The 27,382-nt window shown below is 38.1% G+C and overlaps 1 protein-coding gene across 2 annotated transcripts in view; it reads left to right on the top strand.

The window, feature by feature from the left end:
* The window catches only part of LOC121823571 (putative ATP-dependent RNA helicase DDX60), a 126,531-nt gene that overhangs the window by 15,707 nt on the left and 83,442 nt on the right, over window positions 1-27,382 (top strand). For both annotated transcript variants that reach the window (XM_076553284.1, XM_076553283.1), the window contains 12 exons: window positions 473-580; window positions 740-806; window positions 1,135-1,324; window positions 2,860-3,201; window positions 4,093-4,209; window positions 7,422-7,583; window positions 8,636-8,794; window positions 19,534-19,675; window positions 20,910-21,065; window positions 24,382-24,487; window positions 24,933-25,048; window positions 26,262-26,422. In XM_076553284.1, the coding sequence (XP_076409399.1) occupies window positions 553-580; window positions 740-806; window positions 1,135-1,324; window positions 2,860-3,201; window positions 4,093-4,209; window positions 7,422-7,583; window positions 8,636-8,794; window positions 19,534-19,675; window positions 20,910-21,065; window positions 24,382-24,487; window positions 24,933-25,048; window positions 26,262-26,422 (1,746 nt within the window). In that variant the 5' untranslated portion in view covers window positions 473-552. The remainder of the gene's footprint in view (window positions 1-472; window positions 581-739; window positions 807-1,134; window positions 1,325-2,859; window positions 3,202-4,092; window positions 4,210-7,421; window positions 7,584-8,635; window positions 8,795-19,533; window positions 19,676-20,909; window positions 21,066-24,381; window positions 24,488-24,932; window positions 25,049-26,261; window positions 26,423-27,382) is intronic.

The following is a 27,382-nucleotide window of genomic DNA, read 5'->3' as shown; positions in this document are numbered from 1 at the left end:
AGCACATGCTCAAAGGACCTGCATGCTTTTTAAACGCTCTCCTGAACCTCGGACACTTTGTCCCCCTCTCCACTCCAGTCTTCTGGCGTCCTATGGGAACCTGGTTCCACATTGGTTCCTTCAAGCCCCAGGCCATTGCATGTTACATATGACAATGTTCTGCTCTTCTCTGCCTGGACCCTTAGTTTCCCTTGTTTTGTTTAATTCTTGTTTAATCCTGTAGAACTACTCTTTGGCATTGCTTCTTTAGAGAATGTCTCATCTCTTTGACTTGGTCACATTTGTGGTTTTTTTGTTGTATGTGTGATCATATGATGGATGGTTCTTTTCTTTATTTTTGTTCCTCGAGAACAGACTGCACACAGGTTGTGCTCATTCTTGTATGCCTGCCACCAATGTTCTGTTGAGAAGATAGTCATTCAGGGCATTTCTGCTGAGAGGAAAGTTGATCAGTTTTTCTCTTTCTTTGCAGATTTGCTATCTCATGAATAATGGCCGTTTAGAGGAAACAGAGTAAAGGATATCTGCATTTTTAATATTTACCAATTCAGGATGGAGGCACAAATAGCAACGACAATGGGTAATTTTTAATTCAGAATAATTTTTATAGCATTACAAGATATATGCTTCACAGATTGAACAGTTAAAATATCTGCATTACTGTTTCTTGTTTCTCAAATAATAACCCTGAGCTCCCTAAAAAGATGAGTAAAAATATCCCTGTTCTTTCCCTTTTTAGAAGAACATTGCACAGTGATTTTAGAGAAAATGTCACAATTAATCCTAGAAAAGATGCCAAAGGCTGAGTAAGTACTTTTGTGGTAATCAAGATTTTTGAAACCATGTGTAATATTCCCCTATTGTGCTAGAGCTGTTTGACCTTATATGGTAATATTCATCTGTACCTGCATCTGTCTTTGTGTGTGTGTGTGTGTGTGTGTGTGTGTGTGTGTGAATGTACAATCCATATATGATATAAGTATATTATATATGTAATTATTTGCAACTATGTATTCATCAATTTAGGTTATTAATGACAATGAAATAATAACACTAATGTTTTTGGTTATTATGCCATCTACATGAATTTTGTATTAATACTTTGTTTTGTTTGTTTGTTTGTTTGTTTTTTAGCTACTCCAGCTTATTCAATGATTTTGTTGAATCTGAGTTTTTCCTGATTGACGGAGACTCCCTACTTGTCACATGTGTATGTGAGAAGTCACTTCAGCCAGGACAGAGTCTCCATTTCTTCTACCTGGTTGAGCGCTACCTGATGGATATTATTAGCAAAGGAGGACAGTTTGCCATAGTTTTCTTCAAGGTAACACAGACTAGCTGAGTTTTCTGGTCTCTGAAGACTGAAACCAGAATTCATTAAAATAATTGACTAGGGACAAGGACTCTTATAGCAGAAGTGGCCTCGGACTCATGATCCCCTTGCCTCTGCCTCCCAAGTGAAAGGATTTCAGGTGTGCACTACCACACCTGGCTATGACTAAGATGGTTTTTATAAAATTGTATAAAGATTTCACCTCTGACTGCAAAGTAAAATGCATTTTGAAAAGTTTAGAAGATGAGATGGAGTCTAAGGCACAGAGGATCGAAATTTGAAGCCCATTGGAGCTCCCACAGTGAGTGGATGAGTAGTCTAGCCAACCTGGAAAGACCTTCTTAAAAGAAATAAAGATCTAGAAATGCAACTTAGCAGTAGAAGACTTGCCTAGTATATGCAAGGCTGTGAGTTCAGTCTCCAGGACAAAAAAAATACAAAACAAAACAAAACAAAAAAGCACAAAATAAATAAAATTTCAAGGGAAGAAGAGAAGAAAACAATTACCCAGCATTGCAGTGTTCAGGAATAAACACAATTAGATTATTTAGTAATGTGTAATGATAGAATTTTACTAGACAGAAAGAGTCACAAGAGTTGGTCAAATTCTCAACAGTGGCCCCTCTCCGACCTCAATTCTAGTCCTCTAACCCTGAGAACTACTCTGCCTTCAAAATTCAGCAGGCAGTTGATTTGAGTACAGTGTTAGGTACCTGAGCCCACATGAACTCACTAACTCTATTTTGCTATTGTGTGCTCTGTTATAAATATCAATGAGAGAATACCATATTTGGTGCAATTAATAAAACTTTGACAATTTTAAATACAGGTATATGTACCTGCTATCATATCTTCCTGTTCCTATACTCAGGGGAGCTAATGCTCTACTCAGGGATTCTGGTGTAGATTTGTTCAATCAGTTTGCAACTCATGTTACTGTATATTTCTGAGCATTGATAGCCAGCAGAATTTTGTGCAAGCGGCTAGGGTTCTGCCCTATGTTTGCAATTTGTTGTACCAATTTTGGTCTACTGAGAAAAACATATGCTATTTAAGAAATGTCAGTGCACTCTGGAATAATTCTCTAGAATAACATGTTCCCCTTCAGTTCCCAATTCCAGAAACTTTATAATTACAAATTATAATTTTCATAGTTTTTTTTTCTATTCTTTGTCTTTTTGAGGTGAGGTTGGACAGGAGAATGACTAGAAAATAGAAAGGCAAAGTGTGATGAACTCTGGGTACTATGGGCCTGCTTATTCTTAAGTCCAAAGTGTAATGAACTCTGGGTACTATGGACTTGCTTACTCTTAGGTCCAAAGTATGATTTATAGCATATATATGTGATACAACAAAATTCCAGGGTCAATTTACTGATTAAAGGGCAGGAAAAAAACAAAAAACAAAAACAAAACCCTGCCGTATTATGTTTCTTCAATGACCTTAATGATAGGTGTTAACTGCCTGAACTAATAAAATACTAAATGATACTTCTCAAATAATGTACTTTACCTCCTTCTCCATAGGATGCTGAATATGCATACTTCAATGTCCCTGAACTTCTCACCCTGAGAACTGCTTTAATTCTGCACCTTCAGAAGAATACCACCGTGGATGTTTGGACTGACTTTTCTAGATGCTTGTCAGAAGAGTGGAATAATGTCTTGGGTCAGAGTTGCCCATATTTCTTGATTATTGCTGACGAAGGCCTGAACAATGAGCAGACACACCTTTTCAACTTCGTAGTCATTCAGTCTTGGGCAGTGAAGGTCAACATTGTGCTCTTTTCAGGGCAGAGATCTGACATCCTCCGTCTTTATGCATATTTTATGCAAAGCTCACATTCAAAGCAGATGTTTTTCAAGAAGGTAATGTATATCTAAGAGATGATGTTCTGAAATTTTATAAGCATTTCTAAAATAATTCAGGAGATTAGGCTCAGTGGTTAACTAAGAGTGCAGACTATTTTTGCACCCATGTCTCAGGTAGTTCATAACTGCCCATAACTCCTACTCCAAAGGGATTTGACATCTCTGACTTCTATGTATACTATACTTACATACACATACCTACATAGATACATACATATATACAGACAGACAGACAGACAGACACACATACATACTCACAAAACTAAAAATTAAATTAATCTTTAAAAATAGCTCTCTTCATCCAATATTGAGTCTACCCACAATATAGAAACTATTATAGATTTAGTAGGATGATATATAGGTTAATAATAATGACAATAAATTAATAAAATGACATATAGTAATTTGCTAAGGACTTCTTGTCTTATAATAGTTCTTAACACTTATGAATTATTTATATTTAAAATTCACAAAAGTCCCAAGAGCCAGGCATATTTTTGAAAATGATGAAATAGATACGTGAATATGTAGCCTGTTCAAAAACACTACCAAATGAGCAATATAAAAGAATGTAGAATTTATGAGAATTTATGAGTCTGGTCTCTTCTCAAGCGCTTGGTTGAAATGTATCATAGTAAAACACACTGAATTTATATTATTTGTAACTTTGTGAAACTGCTAAAATAAGGTGCTAAATTGCCAGATGAGATAAACAAGTATTACCTTGCTTCCAAGGATTTCTAAACATTGCTGACCATCCTCAATTACATTAGTGTAGATTTTAAACTGAGGACTCTATTGCAATATGATTATTTCTTAAATTTCTGATATTTATAGCCGGGAAATAATAATTTTATTTATGGCAATTTACCATACTTTGTTTTGCAGTTTGAGAAGGAGATTATGATTGCTTACAAAACCCTGATTCTACAGTTGGAAAAATATAGAGATCTGGATTTAACAACTCTGTTTGGAGATTTAAAATTCAATAATATGGTGGAAAAGGTAACAGAACTTGAAAAAATGCTTTTTAGTTGAGCTATCTTTTTAAAAGTGTGTGTGTGTGTGTGTGTGTGTGTGTGTGTGTGTGTGTGTGTGTGTGTGTGTGTAGGTCAGAGTATACCTTGTATATCACTCCCAGTGTTTTACCTTGAGACCAGCAAGCTTCCAGGATTTCTCTGGTCTGATGGGCATTCCTACAAGCTTACTGTAGCAGTGGAGAGTGGGAGAGATACTAGCCATCTTCCCCCTGTTCCTGGTCTGAGTAGAAATGTCTCTATTTCCTTCTGTAAGTAGGACTAAGATGTAGATGTGTCTAGACTCTGATGTAAAGAAGATGACCCCGAGCTTCTCCTACTGTTTATACCGTGAACGCAGAAGTGGAAGTAGACCTCAGTACTGTCGCTTTCACCTTAGGTTCATTGTTGTTGTGTTGCACTCACACGTTTTCTAAGGCTGCATGCCTGGTGTACATCTTCTTCATCATGGTGTACTGTTTTCTTAGTATGGTCTTGGTTCTGCTTGCTGTATTTCCTGTTGAATTTCTGCCTTGGTTGACATCCATGATACTGCAATTTAATTTTCAGTTTTTGTCTTGTCTTACGTGTATGTGTAAGGTCTTATGTGCTTCATAGAAAAGATCAGAATATTCACACTTTCTTTTTATTATTCTGAAATACTGTCTAGATCAGTGGGACCATGCAGTCTTTGAAAATTTGGTAGAATTCTCTGGTTGAAGAAGGTGCTTATTTGTTGAGATGGTTCCTTAGTCATTTCACCTACATCATGGATCTTGGTGTACTTAGGCCTACTAATACCAAGAAAATCAATTCTGTAATTTGTTCTGGGAAATTAGGGGTTTCACTCTTTCCAGTTCGTTTCCATAGAAGTTTCTAAAGTAGACCTTTGCAATGGTTTTCTGTCTCAGTGTTGTTCTCTCTTATTTTTATTTCATACACTTGTGGCTTCTCTTATTTGTTTAATGATGTTTATCTAATTCTAGCTTGAGTTTGCAACTATTAACAAGATATACAGACTTCTACCCTCTTAGTTTATGATTTCATCTTTCATTTTCTTGTTTCTTTTTATCTATTTTTTTTGAGCAGAGTATTTAATTGTTCTATTTTCTCACTTTTGGTGTTAAACATTATTTAGTCTGATATGTTTTTCTCTGAGCACTGCTTTCATTGCATGGCATAGATTTTTACATACAGATAATAATCTTCATTGTATTCCATAGACTATTATATTTAATGATTTTATTATAATTTTAAAGAAATTATATAACTTCAGTCTGCATTTCTTTTTTCACATGAATGACTTAATAGAAAATTTAAAAGTTTGGACAGGAATGATGGGATGATGGTTAAGAGCATTAGGTGCTCTTGCAGAGGACTTGGAATTTAATCCCAGCACTCACATGGTGGTTCACAACCATCCATAACTCCAGTTATAGGGGATCCAATGTCTAACATCTGTGGGCACGAAGCATATATTAGGTACAATTGTATGTGCAGGCATATACTCACACCTTAAAGTAATATAAATAAATCAAAAAAAAGAAAATTAAAATTTTCAAATTAAAAGATTACTTTTTTTTTTTTTTTTTGGTTTTTCGATACAGGGTTTCTCTGTGTAGCTTTGCGCCTTTCCTGGAACTCACTTGGTAGCCCAGGTTGGCCTCAAACTCACAGAGATCCGCCTGCCTCTGCCTCCCAAGTGCTGGGATTAAAGGCGTGTGCCACCACCGCCCGGCTAAAAGATTACTTTTAAAAATAGACTTTGCATATCTTGGGAAGATTCATTATTTCTTATGATTGTTCCAGTTCATTCTTTATTGATATAAGTCCTTTGTATTTCCCATAAGGTTGTAGGATCTCTTTGGTCTCTACAAAGTCTTGAGGTGCCACAAGTATGATAGGGAACTGGATATATTCTCCAAATGGAATATATTATTTCTCCCTCATACATTTCATCATTGTTGTTTCCTGGTACTACTATTTTCCTTTTTAACTGATGCAGAAGAGGAGATTTGGTGCAAAGTACCTATAAAAGTACCCAATACATTCAGAAAGTTGATTGCAATGATATGTGTTGCTTCTACTCATGTGGATTAGCCACAAAATTATATATGCATATACTTTAAGAAAATACAAAATGGGGGCTGGACAGTTGGCTCAGTGATGCAGAGATCTTACTCTCTTGCATATATACATGTAGACAAAACCATTCATATTCATAAAATAATAAAAATATAGCATAAAATTTCTTGTGAGTAATCTAGTGCCTTGGTTAATATAGGAATGCAGGAGGATAATGTATCTCTAAATTTCATCAATGGAATTATAGTATTTAGATTCAAGAATGTGATGGTATTATTCTGAATACATTTCTTTATTATTATGTCTTACTTGCTTATATTGTCAACATTCAGAGGCAAGACTCAAATATTTTGAATATATCTTTTAAGTGACATTATGTATTTTACAGTATTAATGGTATGTTAGATGCACACCCTTTTATTACTTTCAAAATTGTTACATACATATTTTATGATTTCATTAAAATTCTAACATGTAATATTTTTATGGACATATGGTGTTTCTTGAATGCTAAACATTTAAATTGTTTGAAGATTCACTTTTACAAATCATTCTGTGATGAACACCTTGGTGTACATACATGTCTTCAGGCAGATTTTGGATTGTTCCTCTAGGTTAGGTCTCTAGAACTTGAATGAAAAAAAAAACAACATATTGAATGTCAACTAAATGTGTTGTCATATGCCTTTGCTTGTTTATAACTTTATTAGCAGAGTGTAAGGAGTGACAAACCATGATTTCTGGTGCTGTCTGTTATTAAAGTAGTGAAAGATGAAAAAGTACTTTGATAATCATGAAAGTTAAAAATGCAATTTTTATATTACTAAAGAATATAAGCTGTTTTATTGTTTTTCTCATTATTTGAGTTTCATTGGAAAATTAGTATTAAAAGAGTCATGTATTTCCTTGTTGATTTACAGGTGTTATGTTTCATGCGTGTATTTGTTAACGGTTTTTTGAAATAGTTTTACCACTCAACATTTTTGTTCATAATTTTCTTAAGCTGAAATAACCATATTCTATATGGTCATATCCACCCATTTCTTACTATATGATCACTTATGAATAAATATAGTTTTCTAATTATCCTGACGTTATAATTTTCTGCTGTGACAGGCTTGTGAGACTCTATCTCTGCTTAAGCAGCTCTGGCCAGAAGGATCTGACATCCGACGAGTCCTCTCTGTCACTTCATGCTCCCTCTCCTTGGAAATGTACCACCGTTTTTTAGAAAACAGAGAGAAGAAAGCATCCAAACAGACGGGTGAAGGCAAACAGGTGTAGTTGTTACACTGGGTTCCATTACTGCTTCTCTGTTTTATTGTTTTTCACCCACCATTTTCCCCGCTTGGCACTGGTATTTTCTTTTGTTTATATGAACTTTAGAAATAGGAAAATCCCTACAATTCATGTCATAAAGAAGTCTGTTGCTCCATGATGTAGTGTGTTACCTACAGGTGTTTCATGTAGGATATATTCAGCCCCTGTCACATACAGGCAGGCAAAAGGAGAAACCACCTACCATGCTACTGTGCTTTGGACTTTTCTGTGTGAGTGCATGGAATGCTCAGGAAAGCCTTGCAAGACTAGCTGGGAGAGACTACTGTTCTTAGGTTTCTTTATTGCAGAAAAGGTCAAGAATCTATTTTTCTTTGCAGTATCTCCTTAAATATAATTTTCAATGAAACCTTTCTACATGATTAGACATCAATTTTAAATCATCCCTAAATCATGATAGTAAGTCAAACTTTTCTCTCTGGAACTTCTAACCATTAGATCTTCCCTGGGATCTTAGAAGTGTCCCAATGAAGTCTTCTTGCTCCCCCAACAAGTCAAAATGTTTGAAAATAACAAAGATGTTCTTGTCCCATAATGCTAAATATATATACTTACTTATTCCTCTTGTCATTGTGAACTTACACCTTTTAGCTACATTGGTACCCTCTTGTCCTCATGCTGGCAGCTCATAATATTGCCTTCGGAGTAGGTTGCTTAGACAGAAGAGAGTATTTAGCATGTAGCTCCACCCACCCAAGGTCCTGTGAAGCCTCCCCTTCATCACCTGGTTTATTAGCTTAAACCTGGAGTCTCTGAAAATACTGTATCATGCCGTATACCGACGTCTGCAAAGCTGGAAGCTTCCTTTCCCCTCTATCTCAGACATGTTTAAACACAGCCTAGTTTTTGGGTAAGTGATGTCTCTGAAATGGAGAATGTATAAACATGGAATTCTCCCATAGAGGGCTTGGCTTCAGAGTTTGTGCTTCCACAAATTGAGTGTGTAGTCTCCCAGCCTGCTCTTCTCTGCTCACCTTCTTTAATTTCCTCAGGAAAAGGGTAATTGTTTAACACTGAAGGACATGGAAGACTTCTGTAAGCTACATTGCCTCACTGTGGCTTTTCAACTCCATCTACCTCTTTCCCAGCGAGCTCGCTCAAGATTCATCACTTCCGGTTGGATTCGGGACCTCAAGAATGTCTTTAAAATGGTAAATATACTCTTCTTTCACTTATACTTTTGTTTTAACTACTTCAAACATATGGGCCACATTAACCTTCAAAACAGATTCATAGAGGGTAGTGTTAAATTTGGGGGGGGGTCTTCAAAAGGTCAGCTTGCTTACATCAGTCACTTGACTAGTGTTAACAAATATATTAAGTAGTAATAACAAGCACATTGGCATGTATCCAACCCAAAGAGGAGCTTCTTAAAATTTTCGTTTTTAAAATTCTTGTCAGCATTAGGGTTTTCTGTCATTAACAAGGAAGTTCCCAGTGACCACCACATTCTGCTTTGAGAAAGAGCTGAGGAAATAAATGCAAGGCTTTATGATTTTTTTTCATTACAGATTATGTATGGATAGAGAGATTTTGGAGAACTTGGGAAAACTGAAAAATTCAAAAATCTCTCTGGAATCTTCCATGTAAATCAGTGCAAGAATCTGTTAACACTTCAGTTTATTCTCTTCATTTTAAATGAAATATATATATATATATATATATATATATATATATATATATATATAATATTAGCCATGCATAATTTCTTTTAGGATTCTGAGATAAACAGTCAAGAAAAGTGTCTTATGCTCAATGAACTAGGAATGTGCTTTTCCAACCTGGAGATTGAGTGTGAGCTAAACATCCTTCGTCATCCCACCCCAGCTCTTTCAGACAGTTACATTTTATAGAGAAGACACATATTAAATCTTTTTTTTTTTTTTTTGGTTTTTTTGAGACAGGGTTTCTCTGTGTAGCTTTGCACCTTTCCTGGAGCTCACTTGGTAGCCCAGGCTGGCCTTGAACTCACAGAGATCCGCCTGGCTCTGCCTCCCGAGTGCTGGGATTAAAGGCGTGTGCCACCACCGCCCGGCACATATTAAATCTTAACAATTACTGTGAAGGAAGAACTAGAGTATTTTAGAATCTGATAATGAAAAGATCTAGCCAAGTTTGCAAAGGTTTCTCTTAAGAAGTTATATTACTCAAGTCCTGGAGGATAGATAGGAGTTAGTAGGGTGGAGAGAATGGAAACCAGATTCTGGGAGAAGAAACATTATACGTGATTGTCCTAAAGATAGCATGGCCAAGGAACTGGAGTCCATCCAGTGTATCAAGGACAGAGAGTCTATGGGGTTAGTGATGAAGCTGAAGTATTGGGTGAGAGACAAGTCAGGTAGACAAGGGGAGGTCAGGGTAGATAAGTTCATCATAAGTTCACTGGGTGCCTAATAATGGTTTTTTTATTATTATTATTATTATTATTATTATTTTACAACACCATTCAGTTCAACATAATAGCCACAGAATCCCCTGTTCTCCCCCTCTCGCCCACCCCTCCCCCCAGCCCACCCCCCATTCCCACCTCCTCCAGATCAAGGTCTCCCCCGAGGACCGGGGTTGACCTGGTAGACTCAGTCCAGGCAGGTCCATTCCCCCCTCCCAGACCGAGCCAAGTGTCCCTGCATAATTCCCAGGATTCAAACAGCCAACTCATGCAATGAGCCCAGGACCTGGCACCAATGCACAGCTGCCTCCCAAACAGATCAAGCCAAATGACTGTCTCACCCGTTCAGGGGGCCTGATCCAGTTGGGGGCCCCTCAGCCTTTGGTTCATAGATCCTGTGCTTCCATTCATTTGGTTATTTGTCCCGGTGCTTTATCCAACCTTGGCTTCAACAATTCTCGCTCATATAAATCCTCTTCTTACTCACTAATTAGACTCCCAGTGCTCCACCAGGGGCCCAGCCGTGGATGTCTGCCTTCAGATTCCTCAGTCCTTGGATGGGGTTTATGGCACCACTATCTGGGTGTCTGGCCATCCCATCACCAGAGTAGGTCAGTTCCTGCCGTCTCGCGACCATTGCCAGCAGTCTTTTGAGGGGGTATCTTTGTGGATCTCCGTGGGCCTCCCTAGCTCTCTGCTTCCTCCCCTTCTCACCTTCTCATGTGGTCTTCATTTACCATGGTCTCCTATTCCTTGTTCTCCCTCTCTTTTCTTGATCCAGCTAGGATCTCCCATTCTTTCCCTCGACTGTCGCCCTTCATTGTTCCCACTCATGACCAGGCTATTCATGTAGATCTCGTCCATTTCTCCGTGTCTTTTTTTGGGGTCCCGTTTTCCAGGTAGCCTCACTGGTGATGTGAGTAGCAGTCTAGTCATCCTTGTTCCACATCTAGCATCTTCCTATGAGTGAGTACATACCATATTTGTCTTTCTGAGTCTGGGTTACCTCACTCAGGATGATTTTTTCTAGATCCATCCATTTGCCTGCAAACCGTGTGATGTCATTGTTTTTCTCTGCTGAGTAGTATTCCATTGTGTATATGTGCCACAATTTATTTATCCATTCTTCAGTTGAAGGGCATCTAGGTTGTTTCCAGGTTTTGGCTATTACAAACAATGCTGATATGAACATAGCTGAGCAAGTGCTCTTGTGGTATGATTGAGCATTTCTTGGGTATATGCCCAGGAGTGGTATAGCTGGATCTTGGGGGAGATTGATTCCCAATTTTCTAAGAAAGCGCCATATTGATTTCCAAAGTGGTTGTACAAGCTTGCATTCCCACCAGCAGTGGAGGAGAGTTCCCCTAGTTCCACATCCTCTCCAGCATAAAGTGTCTTCAGTGTTTTTGATCTTAGCCACTCTGACAGGCGTAAGGTGGTATCTCAGAGTTGTCTTGATTTGCATTTCCCTGATGATTAGGGAAGTTGAGCAATTCCTTAAATGTCTTTCAGCCATTTGGGATTCCTCTGTTGAGAATTCTCTGTTTAGTTCTAAAGCCCATTTCTCAATTGGACTGTTGGTCCTTTTGATGTCTAATTTCTTGAGTTCCTTATATATTCTGGATATCAGTCCTCTGTCAGATGTGGGGTTGGTGAAGATCTTTTCCCATTCTGTAGGCTGTCGCTTTGCCTTGTTGACCGTATCCTTTGCTCTACAAAAGCTTCTCAGTTTCAAGAGGTCCCATTGATTGATTGTTTGTCTCAGTGTCTGCGCTACTGGTGTTATATTTAGGAAGTGATCTCCTATGCCAAGGCGTTCAAGATTATTTCCTACTTTCTCTTCTAGCAGGTTCAGAGTAGCTGGATTTATGTTGAGGTCTTTGATCCACTTGGACTTAAGTTTTGTGCACGGTGACAGATATGGATCTATTTGCAGCCTTCTACACGCTGATATCCAGTTATGCCAGCACCATTTGTTGAAGATGCTTTCTTTTTTCCATTGTACACTTTTGGCTTCTTTGTCAAAAATTATATGTCCATAGGTGTGTGGGTTAATGTCAGGGTCTTCAATTCGATTCCATTGGTCCACATGTCGGTTTTTATGCCAATACCAGGCTGTTTTTATTACTGTAGCTCTATAGTAGAGCTTGAAGTCGGGGATTGTGATGCCTCCAGAAGTTGTTTTATTGTACAGGTTTCTTTTAGCTATCCTGGGTTTTTTGTTTTTCCATATGAAGTTGAGTATTGTTCTTTCCAGATCTGTGAAGAATTGTGTTGGTATTTTGATGGGGATTGCATTGAATCTGTAAATTGCTTTTGGTAAGATTGCCATTTTTACTATGTTAACCCTGCCTATCCATGAGCATGGGAGATCTTTCCATTTTCTGAGATCTTCTTCAATTTCTTTTTTCAGGGACTTAAAGTTCTTGTCATATAGGTCCTTCACTTGCTTGGTTAGTGTTACCCCAAGGTATTTTATGTCATTTTTGGCTATTGTAAAGGGTGATGTATCTCTAATTGCCTTCTCAGCTTCTTTGTCCATTGTATATAGGAGGGCTACTGATTTTTTTGAGTTGATCTTGTATCCTGCTATGTTGCTGAAGGTGTTTATAAGCTTTATCAATTCCTGGGTGGAATCTTTGGGGTCACTCAAGTATACTATCATGTCGTCTGCAAATAGGGAAAGCTTGACTTCTTCCTTTCCAATTTGAATCCCCTTAATCTCCTTATGTTGTCTTATTGCTCTGGCTAGAACTTCAAGTACTATATTGAATAAGTATGGGGAGAGTGGACAGCCTTGTCTCGTTCCTGATTTTAGTGGAATTGCTTTGAGTTTCTCTCCATTTAATTTGATGTTGGCTGTTGGTTTGCTATATATTGCCTTTATTATGTTTAGGTATGTTCCCTGTATTCCTGATCGCTCCAAGACTTTTATCATGAAGGGGTGTTGGATTTTGTCAAATGCCTTTTCTGCATCTAGTGAGATGATCATGTGGTTTTTTTCTTTGAGTTTGTTTATATGGTGTATTACATTGATGGACTTTCGTATGTTGAACCACCCTTGCATCCCTGGGATGAAGCCTACTTGATCATGGTGGATAATTGTTCTGATGTGTTCTTGGAGTCTGTTTGCCAGTATTTTATTGAGTATTTTTGCATCAATGTTCATGAGGGAGATCGGTCTGTAGTTCTCTTTCTTTGTTGCATCCTTGTTTGGTTTAGGAATCAGGGTAATTGTAGCCTCATAGAAGGAGTTTGGTAATGTTCCTTCTGTTTCTATTATGTGGAACAATTTAGAGAGTATTGGTATTAACTCTTCTTTGAAGATCTGGTAGAATTCTGCGCTGAAACCATCTGGTCCTGGGCTTTTTTTGGTTGGGAGACCTTTAATGACTGTTTCTATTTCCTTAGGGGTTATTGGACTATTTAAATAGTTTATCTGGTCTTGATTTAACTTAGGTATGTGGTATCTATCCAGAAAAATGTCCATTTCTTTTAGGTTTTCCAGTTTTGTGGAGTAGAGGTTTTTGAAATATGACCTTATAATTCTCTGGATTTCCTCAATGTCTGTTGTTATGTCCCCCTTTTCATTTCTGATTTTGTTGATTTGGATTCTCTCTCTCTGTCTTTTGGTTAGTTTGGATAAGGGCTTATCTATCTTGTTGATTTTGTCAAAGAACCAACTCTTTGTTTCATTAATTTTTTGTATTATTCTCTTAGTTTCTAATTTATTAATTTCACCTCTCACTTTGATAATTTCCTGGCGTCTATTCTTCCTGGGAGACTTTGCTTCTTCTTGTTCTAGAGCTTTCAGATGTGCTGTTAATTCACTAGTGTGCGATTTCTCCAACTTCTTTATGTGGGCATTTAGTGCTATGAATTTCCCTCTTAACACTGCTTTTATAGTGTCCCATAAGTTTGGGTATGTGGTGTCTTCATTTTCATTGATCTCTAGGAAGTCTTTAATTTCTTTCTTTATTTCTTCCTTAACCCATTGGTGATTCAGTTGAGCATTATTCAGTTTCCATGAGGTTGTAGGTTTTCTGTAGTTTTTGTTGTTGTTGAAATCTAGCTTTAAACCATGGTGATCTGATAGAACACAGGAGGTTATTCTGATTGTTTTGTATCTGTTGAGATTTGCTTTGTGGCCAAGTATGTGGTCGATTTTAGAGAAAGTTCCATGGGGTGCTGAGAAGAAAGTATATTCTTTCTTGTTAGGATGGAATGTTCTGTAGATATCTATTAGGTCCAATTGGGTCATGACATCGGTTATGTCCTTTATTTCTCTGTTAAGTTTCGATTTGGGAGATCTGTCCAGTGGTGAAAGTGGGGTGTTGAGATCTCCCACTATTAATGTGTGGGGTTTTATATGTGGTTTAAGCTTTAGTAATGTTTCTTTTACATATGTGGGTGCCCTTGTGTTTGGGGCATATATGTTCAGAATTGAAACTTCATCTTAGTCGATCTTTCCTGTGACGAGGATGTAATGTCCTTCTTGATCTCTTTTGATTGATTTTAGTTTGAAGTCTATTGTTGGATATCAGGATGGCTACCCCTGCTTGTTTCTTAAGACCATTTGATTGAAAAGTCTTTTCCCAGCCTTTTATTCTTAGGTAGTGTCTATCTTTGAATTTGAGATGTGTTTCTTGTATGCAGCAGAAAGATGGGTCCTGCTTTCATATCCATTCTGTAAGTCTATGTCTTTTTATAGGTGAATTAAGTCCGTTGATATTAAGGGATATTAATGACCAGTGATTCTTCATCCCTGTTATTTTTGGTGGTAGTGTGTGTGTACTTCTCTTCTTTGGGGTTTACTGTTATGGCTTTATCTATTGCCTGTGTTTTCAAGTGTGTATCTGACTTCCCTCGGTTGGAATTTTCCTTCTAGTGCTTTCTGTAGGGCTGGGTTTATGGATAGGTATTGTTTAAATCTGACTTTGTCTTCGAATGTCTTGTTCCTTCCGTCTATGATGATTGAAAGTTTTGCTGGGTATATTAGTCTGGGCTGACATCCATGGTCTCTTAGTGTCTGCATTACATCTGTCCAGGTCCTTCTGGCTTTCAAAGTCTCCATTGAGAAATCGGGTGTTATTCTGATGGGTTTACCTTTATAGGTCACTTGGCCTTTTTCCTTGGCTGCTCTTAATATTCTTTCTTTATTCTGTACATTTAGTTGTTTAATTATTATGTGTCGAGGGGACTTTTTTTGGGGGTCTAGTCTGTTTGGTGTTCTATAGGCTTCTTGTATCTTCATAGGCATTTCCTTCTTTAAGTTGGGAAAGTTTTCTTCTATAATTTTGTTGAATATATTTTCTGTGCCTTTGAGTTGGTATTCTTCACCTTCTTCTATCCCTATAATTCGTAGGTTTGGTCTTTTTATGGTGTCCCAGATTTCTTGGACATTTTGGTTCATGACTTTGTTGGCTTTAGTGTTTCCTTCGACTCATGGAACTATTTCTTCTACTGTATCTTCAATGCCAGAAATCCTCTCCTCCATCTCTTGCATTCTGTTGGTTATACTTGCATCCGAAGTTCCTGATCTTTTACTCAGGTTTTCTATTTCCAGCATTCCCTCTGTTTGTGTCTTTTTTATTTTTTCAATTTCCCTTTTCAGTTCTTGGACTGTTTTCTTTGTTTGTTTCATTGCTTTTTCATGATTTTCTTTCAGTGCTTTATTGTTTTCTTCCAGGACTTTGATGTTTTCTTCCAGGACTTTATTGTTTTCTTGGAGGGCTTTATTGTTTTCTTCTAATTTGTTTGCCCTTTCCTCTAGTTGTTTACAGCGTTCTTCCAATTTTCTTGTCTTTTCCTCTACACAAGCCTCTACCTTCTTCATGAAGTTACTCATAAGGCTACTTTCTTCTGCTTCTTCCAATTTTTGGTGTTCAGGTCTAGATGTTGGAGGCGAGCTAGGTTCTGGTGATGCTGTATTGCTCTTCATTTTGCTGTATGTACTTCTGCCTTGACGTCTGCCCATCTCCTTGTGGTTCCTTCTTGGTCTTATCAGTGTACTTGTTTCACAAAGAGCTGACAGACTCAGGAAGACTCTCTCTCTTGTCCAAAAGGGAGTTCTCTTGTCCAACTCTTTGGTCCAGAAGGGAAGTCAGGGGCAAGCTCTGGTCCAGAATGGCAGTCGGGGACAGGCTGGGAGCTGGGGGCCGGTCTCTAAGTCTCAGGAAGTGGCTGGAGTCTTGGGCAGATGGGCGTGGGAGCAGGGCGCGGGGATTGCAGGGGCTTCCGGGGGGGCTGGAAAAGGGGATCCCTCCCGGTGGGGCTAGAAGGGGAGCTGTCCGGTGGCCAGAACCTGGTGCCAAGTTGGGCAGGTCCTCCCGGAGTGGCTGGTGCCCAGGGATGGGGTCCGGGTTGGACCCGGGTACTCACCTCTGGTCCAGAAGGGAAGTCGGGGGCAGGCTGGGAGCTGGGGGCCGGTCTCTAAGTCTCAGGAAGTGGCTGGGGTCTCGGGCAGATGGGCGTGGGGGCAGGGCGCGGAGACTGCAGGGGCTGTCGGGGGGCTTGGAAAAGGGGATCCCTCCCGGTGGGGCTAGAAGGGGAGCTGCCCGGTGGCCAGAACCCAGCGCCAAGCTGTGCAGGCCTCCCCGGAGTGGCTGGTGCCCAGGGATGGGGTCCGGGCTGGACCCGGGTACTCACCTCTGGTCCAGAAGGGAAGTCGGGGGCAGGCTGGGAGCTGGGGGCCGGTCTCTAAGTCTCAGGAAGTCGCTGGGGTCTCGGGCAGATGGGCGTGGGGGCAGGGCGCGGAGACTGCAGGGGCTGTCGGGGGGCTTGGAAAAGGGGATCCCTCCAGGTGGGGCTAGAAGGGGAGCTGCCCAGTGGCCAGAACCCGGCGCCAAGCTGTGCAGGCCTCCCCGGAGTGGCTGGTGCCCAGGGATGGGGTCCGGGCTGGACCCGGGTACTCACCTCTGGTCCAGAAGGGAAGTCCGGGGCAGGCTGGGAGTTGGGGGCCGGTCTCTCCTAATAATGGTTTTAAGCAGGCTAATGGGACTTCTATTTTTTAAAAAGTGTTTTTGACTTTCAATGTAGACCACACAGTGTAGACACAAACCTGGATTTGGGGAAATTAGTGGGTTATTTAGCCACATACCTATCGATGGTGTGGAGACTAAGGAAGTGACTTTTGAGCACTCTAGACTTAAGGCCCTGAGTATTTATCTTCTGTAGCATTCTTAAGAGTGACTTAAGCATAACTGGAAGCAGCTGAACTGCATGGAGAGTGTTGCTTTCTTACTCAAGGAGGAACAGTTTTGCATAAATGCCTTGGTCAAACTGCAGCATGGGAGAGGTGGAGGAAATTCATGAAGGGCATTGATTGGAGTGTGACTAAAGAGGCGATTAAGTTACATTAATTTTACTTGGTAGTGCTTGTGTTACATTCACTACTACTTATATACATACTACTATATTACCACAGTGTGAACTGTGGTTGGAAGCTGAAAGTCAGGTATAAGGCACAAGAATGATGGTTCAGTTTGTAAAGCACATGCTTCCCAAGTCTGAGAACCTAACTTTAATCTCCAATGTAGAAGCATGTCTGAAATCAAGTCAGGTGCAGCAATACTCACTTGTAATCCCAAGGATAAGCAGATGGAAAGATCACTTATTGGCCTTCTAGGTGACTTGGTCAAGGGCCAGGCCAATGACAGACCCCTGTTGCATCCATCAAGTGGGATATACCAGGGGAATGTCTCCTGAAGTCATGCACACTCCTCCACATACCTGGACAAGACACCCACACTACACCCATATCCATACAAAAGAGTGGTAGGATATATTGAATATCTGCATTTGTGAGCATTCATAGCTGTTATAATAGCATTTTAAAGGAGTTCTGTGGTGCCGTAAATACTAGACATGACGAAGATGACTCTGTGTAGGTTCTACTGATTCATGAGAGAAAATTCTGTATCTTAAATCCCATAGAAGGACATTCCTCTAGGTGCTTTGTTAGTCCCGCAGGGGGCAACAGACTATGTATTATTAATGAAATGGATATTAACAGATCCACTTCTGGATCTCATTTTCATTTAAACACTTTAATATGGGTCCCTTCAGATTAATATAATAAATCTACTGATGTCTGAAATTTAAATAAGCATTGTGGCACCAGGAATGTGCTTTGGATTTTGTTATAAAATTTATTCCTCAGTTCTATTAATTTTTTTTGTCACCTTTATGTAGTTGAAGCCCTGGAACTCAAATGGGAGCTGGTGTGAGCACAATAGGTGTGATACAGACTTGTATGGGTGCTATTGGTGAAATTATTAAGGCCAGTACATGTAGTTAAAAGGAAGATTTATTTAGTGGGTAACTTACAAATGGAGGGATAGGTAGGTGGCAGGTTCTGGAAAAGATGCAGTGCAGTCCAGAGATGTTCTCTGGAGAACTCCCCTTCATCTACCTCTTGTGTCCAGGAAACAAGAGAGCAAAGTGGGTCTTCAGGGCCCTCCCTTGGCCCCGCCTTGTAGGCGTGATAGTTACTGAAGCTTCAGTGAGGGTTGGAACTTCCAGACCAAAGCTGGATTGGCTACACTCTACAGGATGCCTTCGATATACATCGATAGAGATAGTGAGGAACTTTGGACTTTTTTAAAAAAAATACATAAGGAAGGTTAAAAAAACATTACAAAAAGTTGTTCAATGTTTGATGACATCCTAAGATGGTCTAGCAGGATGTACCTGGAAATTCTAGCTGATTATGAACAGCAGCTTCATTTCCCTCATTTCATTGGGAAGCATTAGGTTTTAACACCAAGGGAGAGTGGATGAAGAAACCTCCCACAGGAGGCTCTCACTTTAGCACTGTAAACCATACCATTGAAGAAGACTCATGTCTACCATGGCCAGAAGTAAGTGCTGTTAGTGCAGACATTCTGCCGGTGTTAAGATGGAGCATCCCTGCACAGCCTTAAGTTGGTGGAGACCTAACAGCTCAGGTGGGTGGGAAACATTTTGTTGTTTCTAGAACCCTTAGTAGTTCAATACTTGGCAACTCGAAAGTAAACAAGGAAACCTAAATAAAGAACAGAGGCGTATTCAAAAGCTGAAAAAAAAAATACGTAATTTTTGAGATTTCGAATCACAATGAGAGGAAACTATCAGCAGTAATTATAGATATTTCTTTAACTCATGAAAACAAGATGTTTTTGGAGACAAGTTCTCACTGTGCAACTCAGGTTGCTTTGAGACTGACTGTAACAGAGACTGGTCTCAAACTCTCAGCAATCTCTTGCCATAGCCTCCAAGTGCTAGGATGACATTCAGTTTAAATTTATTTTTGAGTCAGTTTTTTTATTTTATGTAATGCTTCAGTTTTTAAGGGACAACATAATCTGTATTCAAATAAATGGGTTTAAATGCTAATGAGAATTGGGACAGTCCTGCCATTTGCCTTTCATTTGGATTGTAGATGTATATGGAGTCCGTCCATGTATTACTGTGGACAGGAAAGCTGTCAATAACTTTGTTTCTTTTATTTTTTATTTTCAGAAAAAATGGTGTGAATATTTCATCCTAAGCAATGTACATATGTTTGAATTTGAGAGTCTGAATTTGCTTCACCTTTCTGATTTAAGTGATAAGCCTTTGTTGAAGAATATTGCTTTTTACTATGAAAATGAAAATGCAAAAGGTATCAACTTACTATATAATGTACATCACCTTCCTTTAGAGAGAAAGCTCATGAAGAATTTTAAACTTCAAAATCATTTTTTTTTTTTTTTTTGGTTTTTCGAGACAGGGTTTCTCTGCGTAGCTTTGCGCCTTTCCTGGAGCTCACTTGGTAGCCCAGGCTGGCCTCGAACTCACAGAGACCCGCCTGGCTCTGCCTCCCGAGTGCTGGGATTAAAGGCGTGCGCCACCACCGCCCGGCCAAAACCATTTCTTAAATGTCTATTGTTTAAATAATAATTATTTTCAGGTTTCCCAGTCTTTGTTTATGATTTTTATTTATGGCAACCAGGATGAATACAGCAATTCAAAATATTTTTCAGCTTAATATTACTCCATGAGTATTTTTGCTAAAAGCATGAGTTTATGACATTTCAGAACACTTAGTTTTCATGCATGGTATGTAATTATAAAATTGCTCTCACGAATAGAAACATTTCATTGTTAATAGATATTTAGAGATTTTAAGTTTTTCCAAGAGATAATCTCTATACTTTCTTTGTGTAATTTTTTTTGTTAGAATAACTTTTCTTGTGTTTTTATAGTCAAAGGAACAGAAAACACATTTTGAGAAAATATGTTTGATTGAGTGCTTAATTGAGTAGTATTAAATGTCTTTGACGTCAAGATTTGGACTCTTTTTTTTTTTTTTTGGTTTTTCAAGATAGGGTTTCTCTATGTAGCTTTGCGCCTCTCCTGGAACTCACTTGGTAGCCCAGGCTGGCCTTGAACTCACAGAGATCCGCCTGGCTCTGGCTCCCAAGTGCTAGGATTAAAGGCATGCACCACCACCGCCCATTGGACTCTTTATATTGTAGGCATTGGGATAAATTAGTTACTTATAAAACAACAATTCTTCCTTAATCTTTATTTTAGTTTTATTCAGTGTTAAAGTTTACAAAGTGATATGTGGTATAATATTTTTATTATCTTAATTAAATCTCCACTGTTGGTTATCATTAGTTAAGACATTAATTTTTAATATTATGTTGTCAAACAGAAAAGAATGATCAATTTTAAGATGTGTCATGGCATTGTCCACAGCCATGATCATTTTAATTTACATTCAGTGAGAAGCCCACTGAAAATCCCACTGCTTGCCTCATATTTCAGAACCTAGTGACTTTAGTGAAGTTGTGTGTTTCTATGCATTTGTCGATGCTTCTTAATACAGAGTATTTTTAATTATGATCCAGGCCTGGATTTGGATGTAGGGAATGTCATCATGAAGGAATATGTACATCTCTGGGACACTGTGTCAAAGTTGGTCAGAAACTTTGATGTGGGAAAACCATTTCCTTTGAGAACAACCAAATGTCATTTTCTTAAAAAGAACCCATCACCAATTAAAGGTAATTTATTCCTAACTTAAATTGAGGGAAAAATGTTTGAAAACTCCAAGTAGAAATAATTTTCTAGCATTTGTGTGTTTAAATAATTGTCATGTCTATGTGGTGGTGTGCTTTGACTAATATTGAACATTTATATGTAATTTATAATTAATATTGCCAATTTAAAAAATCAGAAACAAATGGGTGTGAATTCTATTTCTAGCAATGTGACCTCTGTCAACTGAAAATTTCAGTATTCTATTACAGAATGATAGTTCCTCTCCAAACAGTAGAATGGGAGAGGCCTGCAAGAGCTTCTAACTAGAGCCGCTGAGAAATATCTAAGCCAGCATAGAGACTAGCATGGCACCATAATCAGCATCTGTCTTATATAGTAACAAAACAATCAGTAGGCTTGTGGTGGGCAGACTATGAGATGCCAAAGAATAAAAACGAGACAGCAGCCCCTTTAGAAAGCCTTTTCCCAGATCACTGTATTTGCCTTCTCTATGCTACAGATGTGCAGAGTGTCTCTGGTGACAGGTACAGGAGATGAGGCCAGAACCAGGAAGTGGTAGAACAGACAGTCTTCATGAAGACCAGGTCCATAGCAAACCCCAAAGATTAGCTCCCCTTAGACCTGCCTTTTAACGAACAGAAGTAACAAAGGAGTCACACTGGTTCTGGAACATGATAGATGGCTCTTGAAAATTTGGAATTTAAGCTGAGGCCACGAGGCCTCTCTAATCAGGGAAATGAAAGTGATCAGAGAAATCTGGCAAATTATTATGAGGAACAAATCACAAACATTTGTTTTATAGGATTATGTATCAAAGATGGATGCTGATAGAATTTATGAAAGGGCTGAGGAATAACTAAGAACACTATTAGCTGTGGACTTAGAACTGATAAATTCTGTTTTTTTTTTAAAATCATCACAACTATTATATACCTTCTGAATATAATTTGAAAACATTTAAGAGAGATTAAATATAAAATTAGAAATGAGAAAAATAATAGAAACTCTAAACCAATATTCATTCCCATAAGCAAACTTGTAGAAATCAAAATATTGAGTGGGTTTAAAGGCTGATTGGATATTAATAATGGGGGAGTTTGAGCAGCATAAATAAATAGAAAAAAGAGTTACGCTTAGGGGTGGAGACATTCCTCACTTTTAGTGTGTCCTACCAGGTCTGAGGCCATGGGCTCAGTTTCCAACAAGAAAACGAAATGGGTTAAAAATACCATTATGAGAAATGACTTAAGCTGGTTACAGAAAGAAAAGTACTGTGTGATACCATTAACATGCACAGGCTAAAAAAATTACATAGAAGTAGAGCAAAGTAAACAGATAGTTATTGAGGGAGCAGTGTTAGGGGATGGGAAATGTAGGTCAAAGTGTAAAAATTTACGCCTATGGAAGAGAATAGACCTAGACTTGATGTACTTGATGAGGGTAATGTATTCTATGAGGGCTAACACTGATCACATTATATATTCTATTATATACACTAGTGATTTGGGAAAGTAAAAGATTTTAGGTAATCATAACACCAAAACACCCACAAAAACTTACAAGGAAATACAGAAATATTTAATAGAGCAGACATGTTGTTTTTCCTGACTGTACCACTAGTTTACTCTGTGTATCCTTTTGTTTTCATGGTGTGTGCTTTTTGAGATAAGGTGCTGTGTAGTCTGGACTAGTCTTGAGCTTACTAGGTAGATGAGGATGATCTTGAGTTCCTGATCATCCTGCCTCCACCTTCCAAGTGCTGATATCACAGGGATGCACCACCAGGCCCATCTAACATTATGCACATCCATCCATCCATCCATCCACCCATCCATCCATCCATCCATCCATCCATCCATTCATCCATCCATCATCTGTCTGTCTGTCTATTATCTACCTATCATCTATGTCTTAAGATAAGTATATTAAAGCATAGTATATACCTTAAATAAATATACAATTAAAATCTGACACACATTAAAAGACATGAAGAATGAAAGTCAACCATTGGTTCATTCGGAAACTTAGAAGGAAAGAAGGAACTGATGTGAGTGGAGTGATGTTGGAAGACATAATGACCTAACATTTACCTGAATTAATGATGACAAGTTTTACACATTGATGCTCTCAAATGGGATAAATGAAATGCAGGAACATATTGAACTGGACAAATACATTCCCTAGACACACAAAGTGAAACTGTAACTTGTGAAAAATACAGAACATCTCAAAAGGAATCAGAATGAAATACAAAGGAAGAAAAGTTAGTTGTCACAAATTTCTCAATGACGATGACATTCAGAATGCAGCAAAATTATATGTAATTATTAATTTGTCTAAGGATGGAGGGTACTATGCATATTTGCATAAAAACAAAAATTTGTTTAGTCATAATAGCATCCTTAATACTGTAATGAATTTTAGGAAATATGATTTAGAGGAAGTTTCAAAAGAAACAGGGCTTCTAGTTTGATCTCTGTTTGCTACATGGAGGAAAGTACTTAAACTAATTGTTGCAGAAGGTATTCTGGGAAAACATAGGACTAGAGAGCATCAGGAGAATTATAAATAATATGTTAAATAAAAAGTATTCATTAGCCAATTATCTCAGCTAAAAGATGTGTCTGATATCTATCTATCTATCTATCTATCTATCTATCTATCTATCTATCTATCTATCTATCTGTCATCTATCTATAATATATCTACCTATTTATCATTTTTCTATCATGTGTCTATCTGATCTATCATTTTTGGTCATCTATCTACTTGTTTTTCTATAAGCTTATATATAAATCAAAAGGGAGCTCAAAGGGAGTATTATAACAATATCAATCTCATCACCTTTGCTTTTTTTCTGTCTTTAAATTCATTTTGACACTCTATATGTGATCTTTCAGATTGCTATCTTTAGATACTTTATCACTTAGTAGACAAAAATAAAAGGATTAAACATTTGAACATAAGCACCATAAGAATCATCTATTATGTGTCTCTCTATCACCTGACATGTTCACCATCATAATGCATCTATACAGACATATATCTATCAATTCATTTATCTAGCCACCCAGCCACCTACCTATTTAATCTATATACCTATTTTCTTGGTTATTATTTATCTATTTATTTTCTACTATATTCCTAAAGACTAATCTAGGGAAATAACTTTATGAGCAGGATTGAAATTAAAATATAATTGAAGTGAATATAAAATATTTTTAAATGTGAAATTTTGGAAAACAATGTATTTATTGTCTTCCTTTCTGAAAGTTTCACATTTAACTTGATCATATTTTTTTCTGTTGTTGTTTACAGAAAGTTCCCAGGAAAAGATGCCAAATTTGGGTTTTATTCCAATGTCATGTAATTTGGTTGATGAATTTGCTGGAGACATTTTGAAAGACTTGCCTTTCCTAAAGTGGTAAGGCCACCATATGTTTTAATACATACTTGTTTGGAATGGATAATATTTATTAAATATTCTTTGAGAAAGCCTTTTCTGAATAAACTCCAGAATCTTAAAACTTTAAAACTTAAAAGCCACTTTTAAGATAGTAAATTACACATAATATATATTTGCAACATTTTGCCCATTGACCATCTTTATCACCTCTGTATGATTTGAGTTGGAGAACAAAGCACTCTCCCATTATTTTTAAATTAATAGAACAAGGAATGTTTGAGAGTGTTGGAGACATGGATAGTCCTGACTTCTGAAGCTTCTAATAAAATGACCTTTGCATTCTACCACACATGCTGTGTCCCAGGAAGAGGAGAAGGGAACTATGATTTTTCAAAGTTGCAAGATGTGTTAGATTTGGAGACATGAAATTTGAAATATGCTTGTATTTCTTTTTGTCTCACAGTGATGACCCCGTTGTCACCTCACTGGTTAAGCAAAAGGAGTTTGATGAACTTGTGCACTGGCATTCCCACCGACCCCTCAGTGATGATTATGACAGGACAAAGGCCAATTTTAATGGTGAGCTTGCTGATTCTGTTAAACCAATATAAATCGACCTCACTCTGCCCTCTATTTCAAAGTGAAGAACACATTATGAATACCAATCAGAAGTTTTGGTGAAGAACAGTCAACAAGACATTCAGATGGACACCAGGAAGGATGTTAACAGAGTTCTCCATTTGTTTCCTGGTGGTTATCCATATGGAGGTTGTAGGTGTCTTAGGCAGAACAGCTTGACACTGTGTTAAGGGAAGATGGTTTGTGGTTTAAGAAATCTGGATGTTCTTTGTTGAAGTCTCATATACAATGGTTAAACTCTCTGCTCTGTGGCTGTGGCCCAGGATGAGGGCCTTGTTTTTTCCTATCCAATACTTCAAGGAACCAGAATGTCTCAGATGGTTTTCTTCTTGATTTTGTCTATTGAAGCTCATTCACAGGGCACATGACAGGTAAAGCTCAAAGTCTGTCTCTAAAACAAAACACTGCCACCCCAAGCATCCTGGAAGGGTGCTCGTGGGTCCGTACTCCTTACTGCTAATACTGATCGATGCTGGAGGAGAGATGGCCATTATCGTCAGTTGTGTATCCAATGAGGCGCTCATAGTGCTCCATTGGCACTATGAGCCAAACCTGTGGACAAACCCATAGACCTGATTAAAATTAGCGGGTCAGGAATTAAAAAAAAATAGATGAGTTTGGGAAAAAGACTTGTAGGGAAGTGGGGGAGATGACAGGTTCAAAAGAATATAAATGAGATGGCATAATTAATTAGAGTGCATTACATCCATTGCCAAAGAACACATTTAATCAATAAACTTAAATAACATTCTTAGTATTCACTTTTGGAAGTAGACTGTGAAAAATTGTTTTGAAAGTATTTGAGCTGCTGGGAGTTGTTGGCCAGTAGTAGAACCCTTGACCTGCATGAACGAAATCCTAGACTTAATTCCATAGGCTACAGCCTATGGAATTAAATATATTTATATTCAAATATATATATTTATATTCATATATATATATATATATTTGAAAAGTTGCCACCTTTTTTTGATATGTTAAAAGTTATTCTATGGATGAGATTTAAGATACCTTCTTTGGTCAAACTGACTAGACAAAATTGCTATTCTGTACTAGAAAGGAAAGTGCCTGTATTTGGAATGGTGGGAAGAGTTAGAGGTACATCTAAGAAATCACAATCATTTTACATTTTAAGTTTTTTTTCTTTTTTCAGAGCATTCAAAAGACCCCCGTCAACTTAGAAGTTTGCAGAAGTATCATGTCTTTCAACGATTTTATGGGAACTCGTTAGAATCAGTCTCTTCCAAGATCATCACAACTCAAGGTGTTAAACCAAAGAAGGACTGTAGTAAGTCCAGGGGCTCGAAGGCACATGTAAGTTTCTATAAATTCTACTATAACAAAAAGCTCTTGCTGCTGTTCTTTATTAAAGTGATGTTTGCTCATCCCATTGATGGTTTCGTTCCATGAGACAGCTTCTTTTTATATGGGTCTAGTGGTTTGAATGAGATGTCTCCCATAGTCTCAGGTATGCATGACTCCAGTGAGCAGCACTGTTTGGGGAGGCTCAGGAGGTTGGCCTTGATGGAGGAAGTGTGCCACAAGAGGCTGGCTTTGAGAGTTTAAAGCCTTGCCATTTCTGCTTGCCATGGTGTATATGCGGAGGTCATTGGGGGTTGCCATGATTCATATAATGAAACCTGAAAAAGCTTTGTGGAGTCCTCTCCTTGCACCTTTCCATAGATTCTGGGGATTGAACTCGAGCTTCAGGCTTGCAAGACAAGCACCTTTACCTGAGGAACCATGTCATTGGTCCTCTAATTTGACCATGTAAAATAAAATAATAGAGTTTGTAAAACCACAGTAAAAGAGGGTCCATATTATATTATGTTATATTATATTATATTATATTATCCTATCATATGTCATATCATATTATATATTATATTTTTTAAAATATAATATTACATTTAAATCATTTGAAAACACTTATTTAGGTAAGACAAATCACTTTTATATATGATGATCCCTGTCCATTCCTTGCTTTCAGCTCCTGTTTCTTATTCACTCAATCAATATTATGGACTAAATGTTTTTGGCTTAGGGAATCCAGGCAACTTCAGTGCAATTTTATCTCTAAGATCTCAGTTTAGGGAGGAAGAATGGTGCATGTAGGTACAGGTATAGTAAACCTTGGTGAGTAGGTGCTTGCCAGGGGAGTGATACAATATCATTTGGCATGAGATTCAGAGAGTGATTCATGATAGGAACATCATGATCATGTAGGGAGTAGGAAGGCGACTTGGTAGAGAAGGCAGCAGACATGAAGTCCCA

This window comes from Peromyscus maniculatus, chromosome 17 (genome assembly GCF_049852395.1).
Source record: "Peromyscus maniculatus bairdii isolate BWxNUB_F1_BW_parent chromosome 17, HU_Pman_BW_mat_3.1, whole genome shotgun sequence".
Taxonomy (NCBI): domain Eukaryota; kingdom Metazoa; phylum Chordata; class Mammalia; order Rodentia; family Cricetidae; genus Peromyscus; species Peromyscus maniculatus.
The sequence above is the reverse complement of the archived record's forward strand: the minus strand, read 5'-3'. Positions and strand labels throughout refer to the sequence as shown.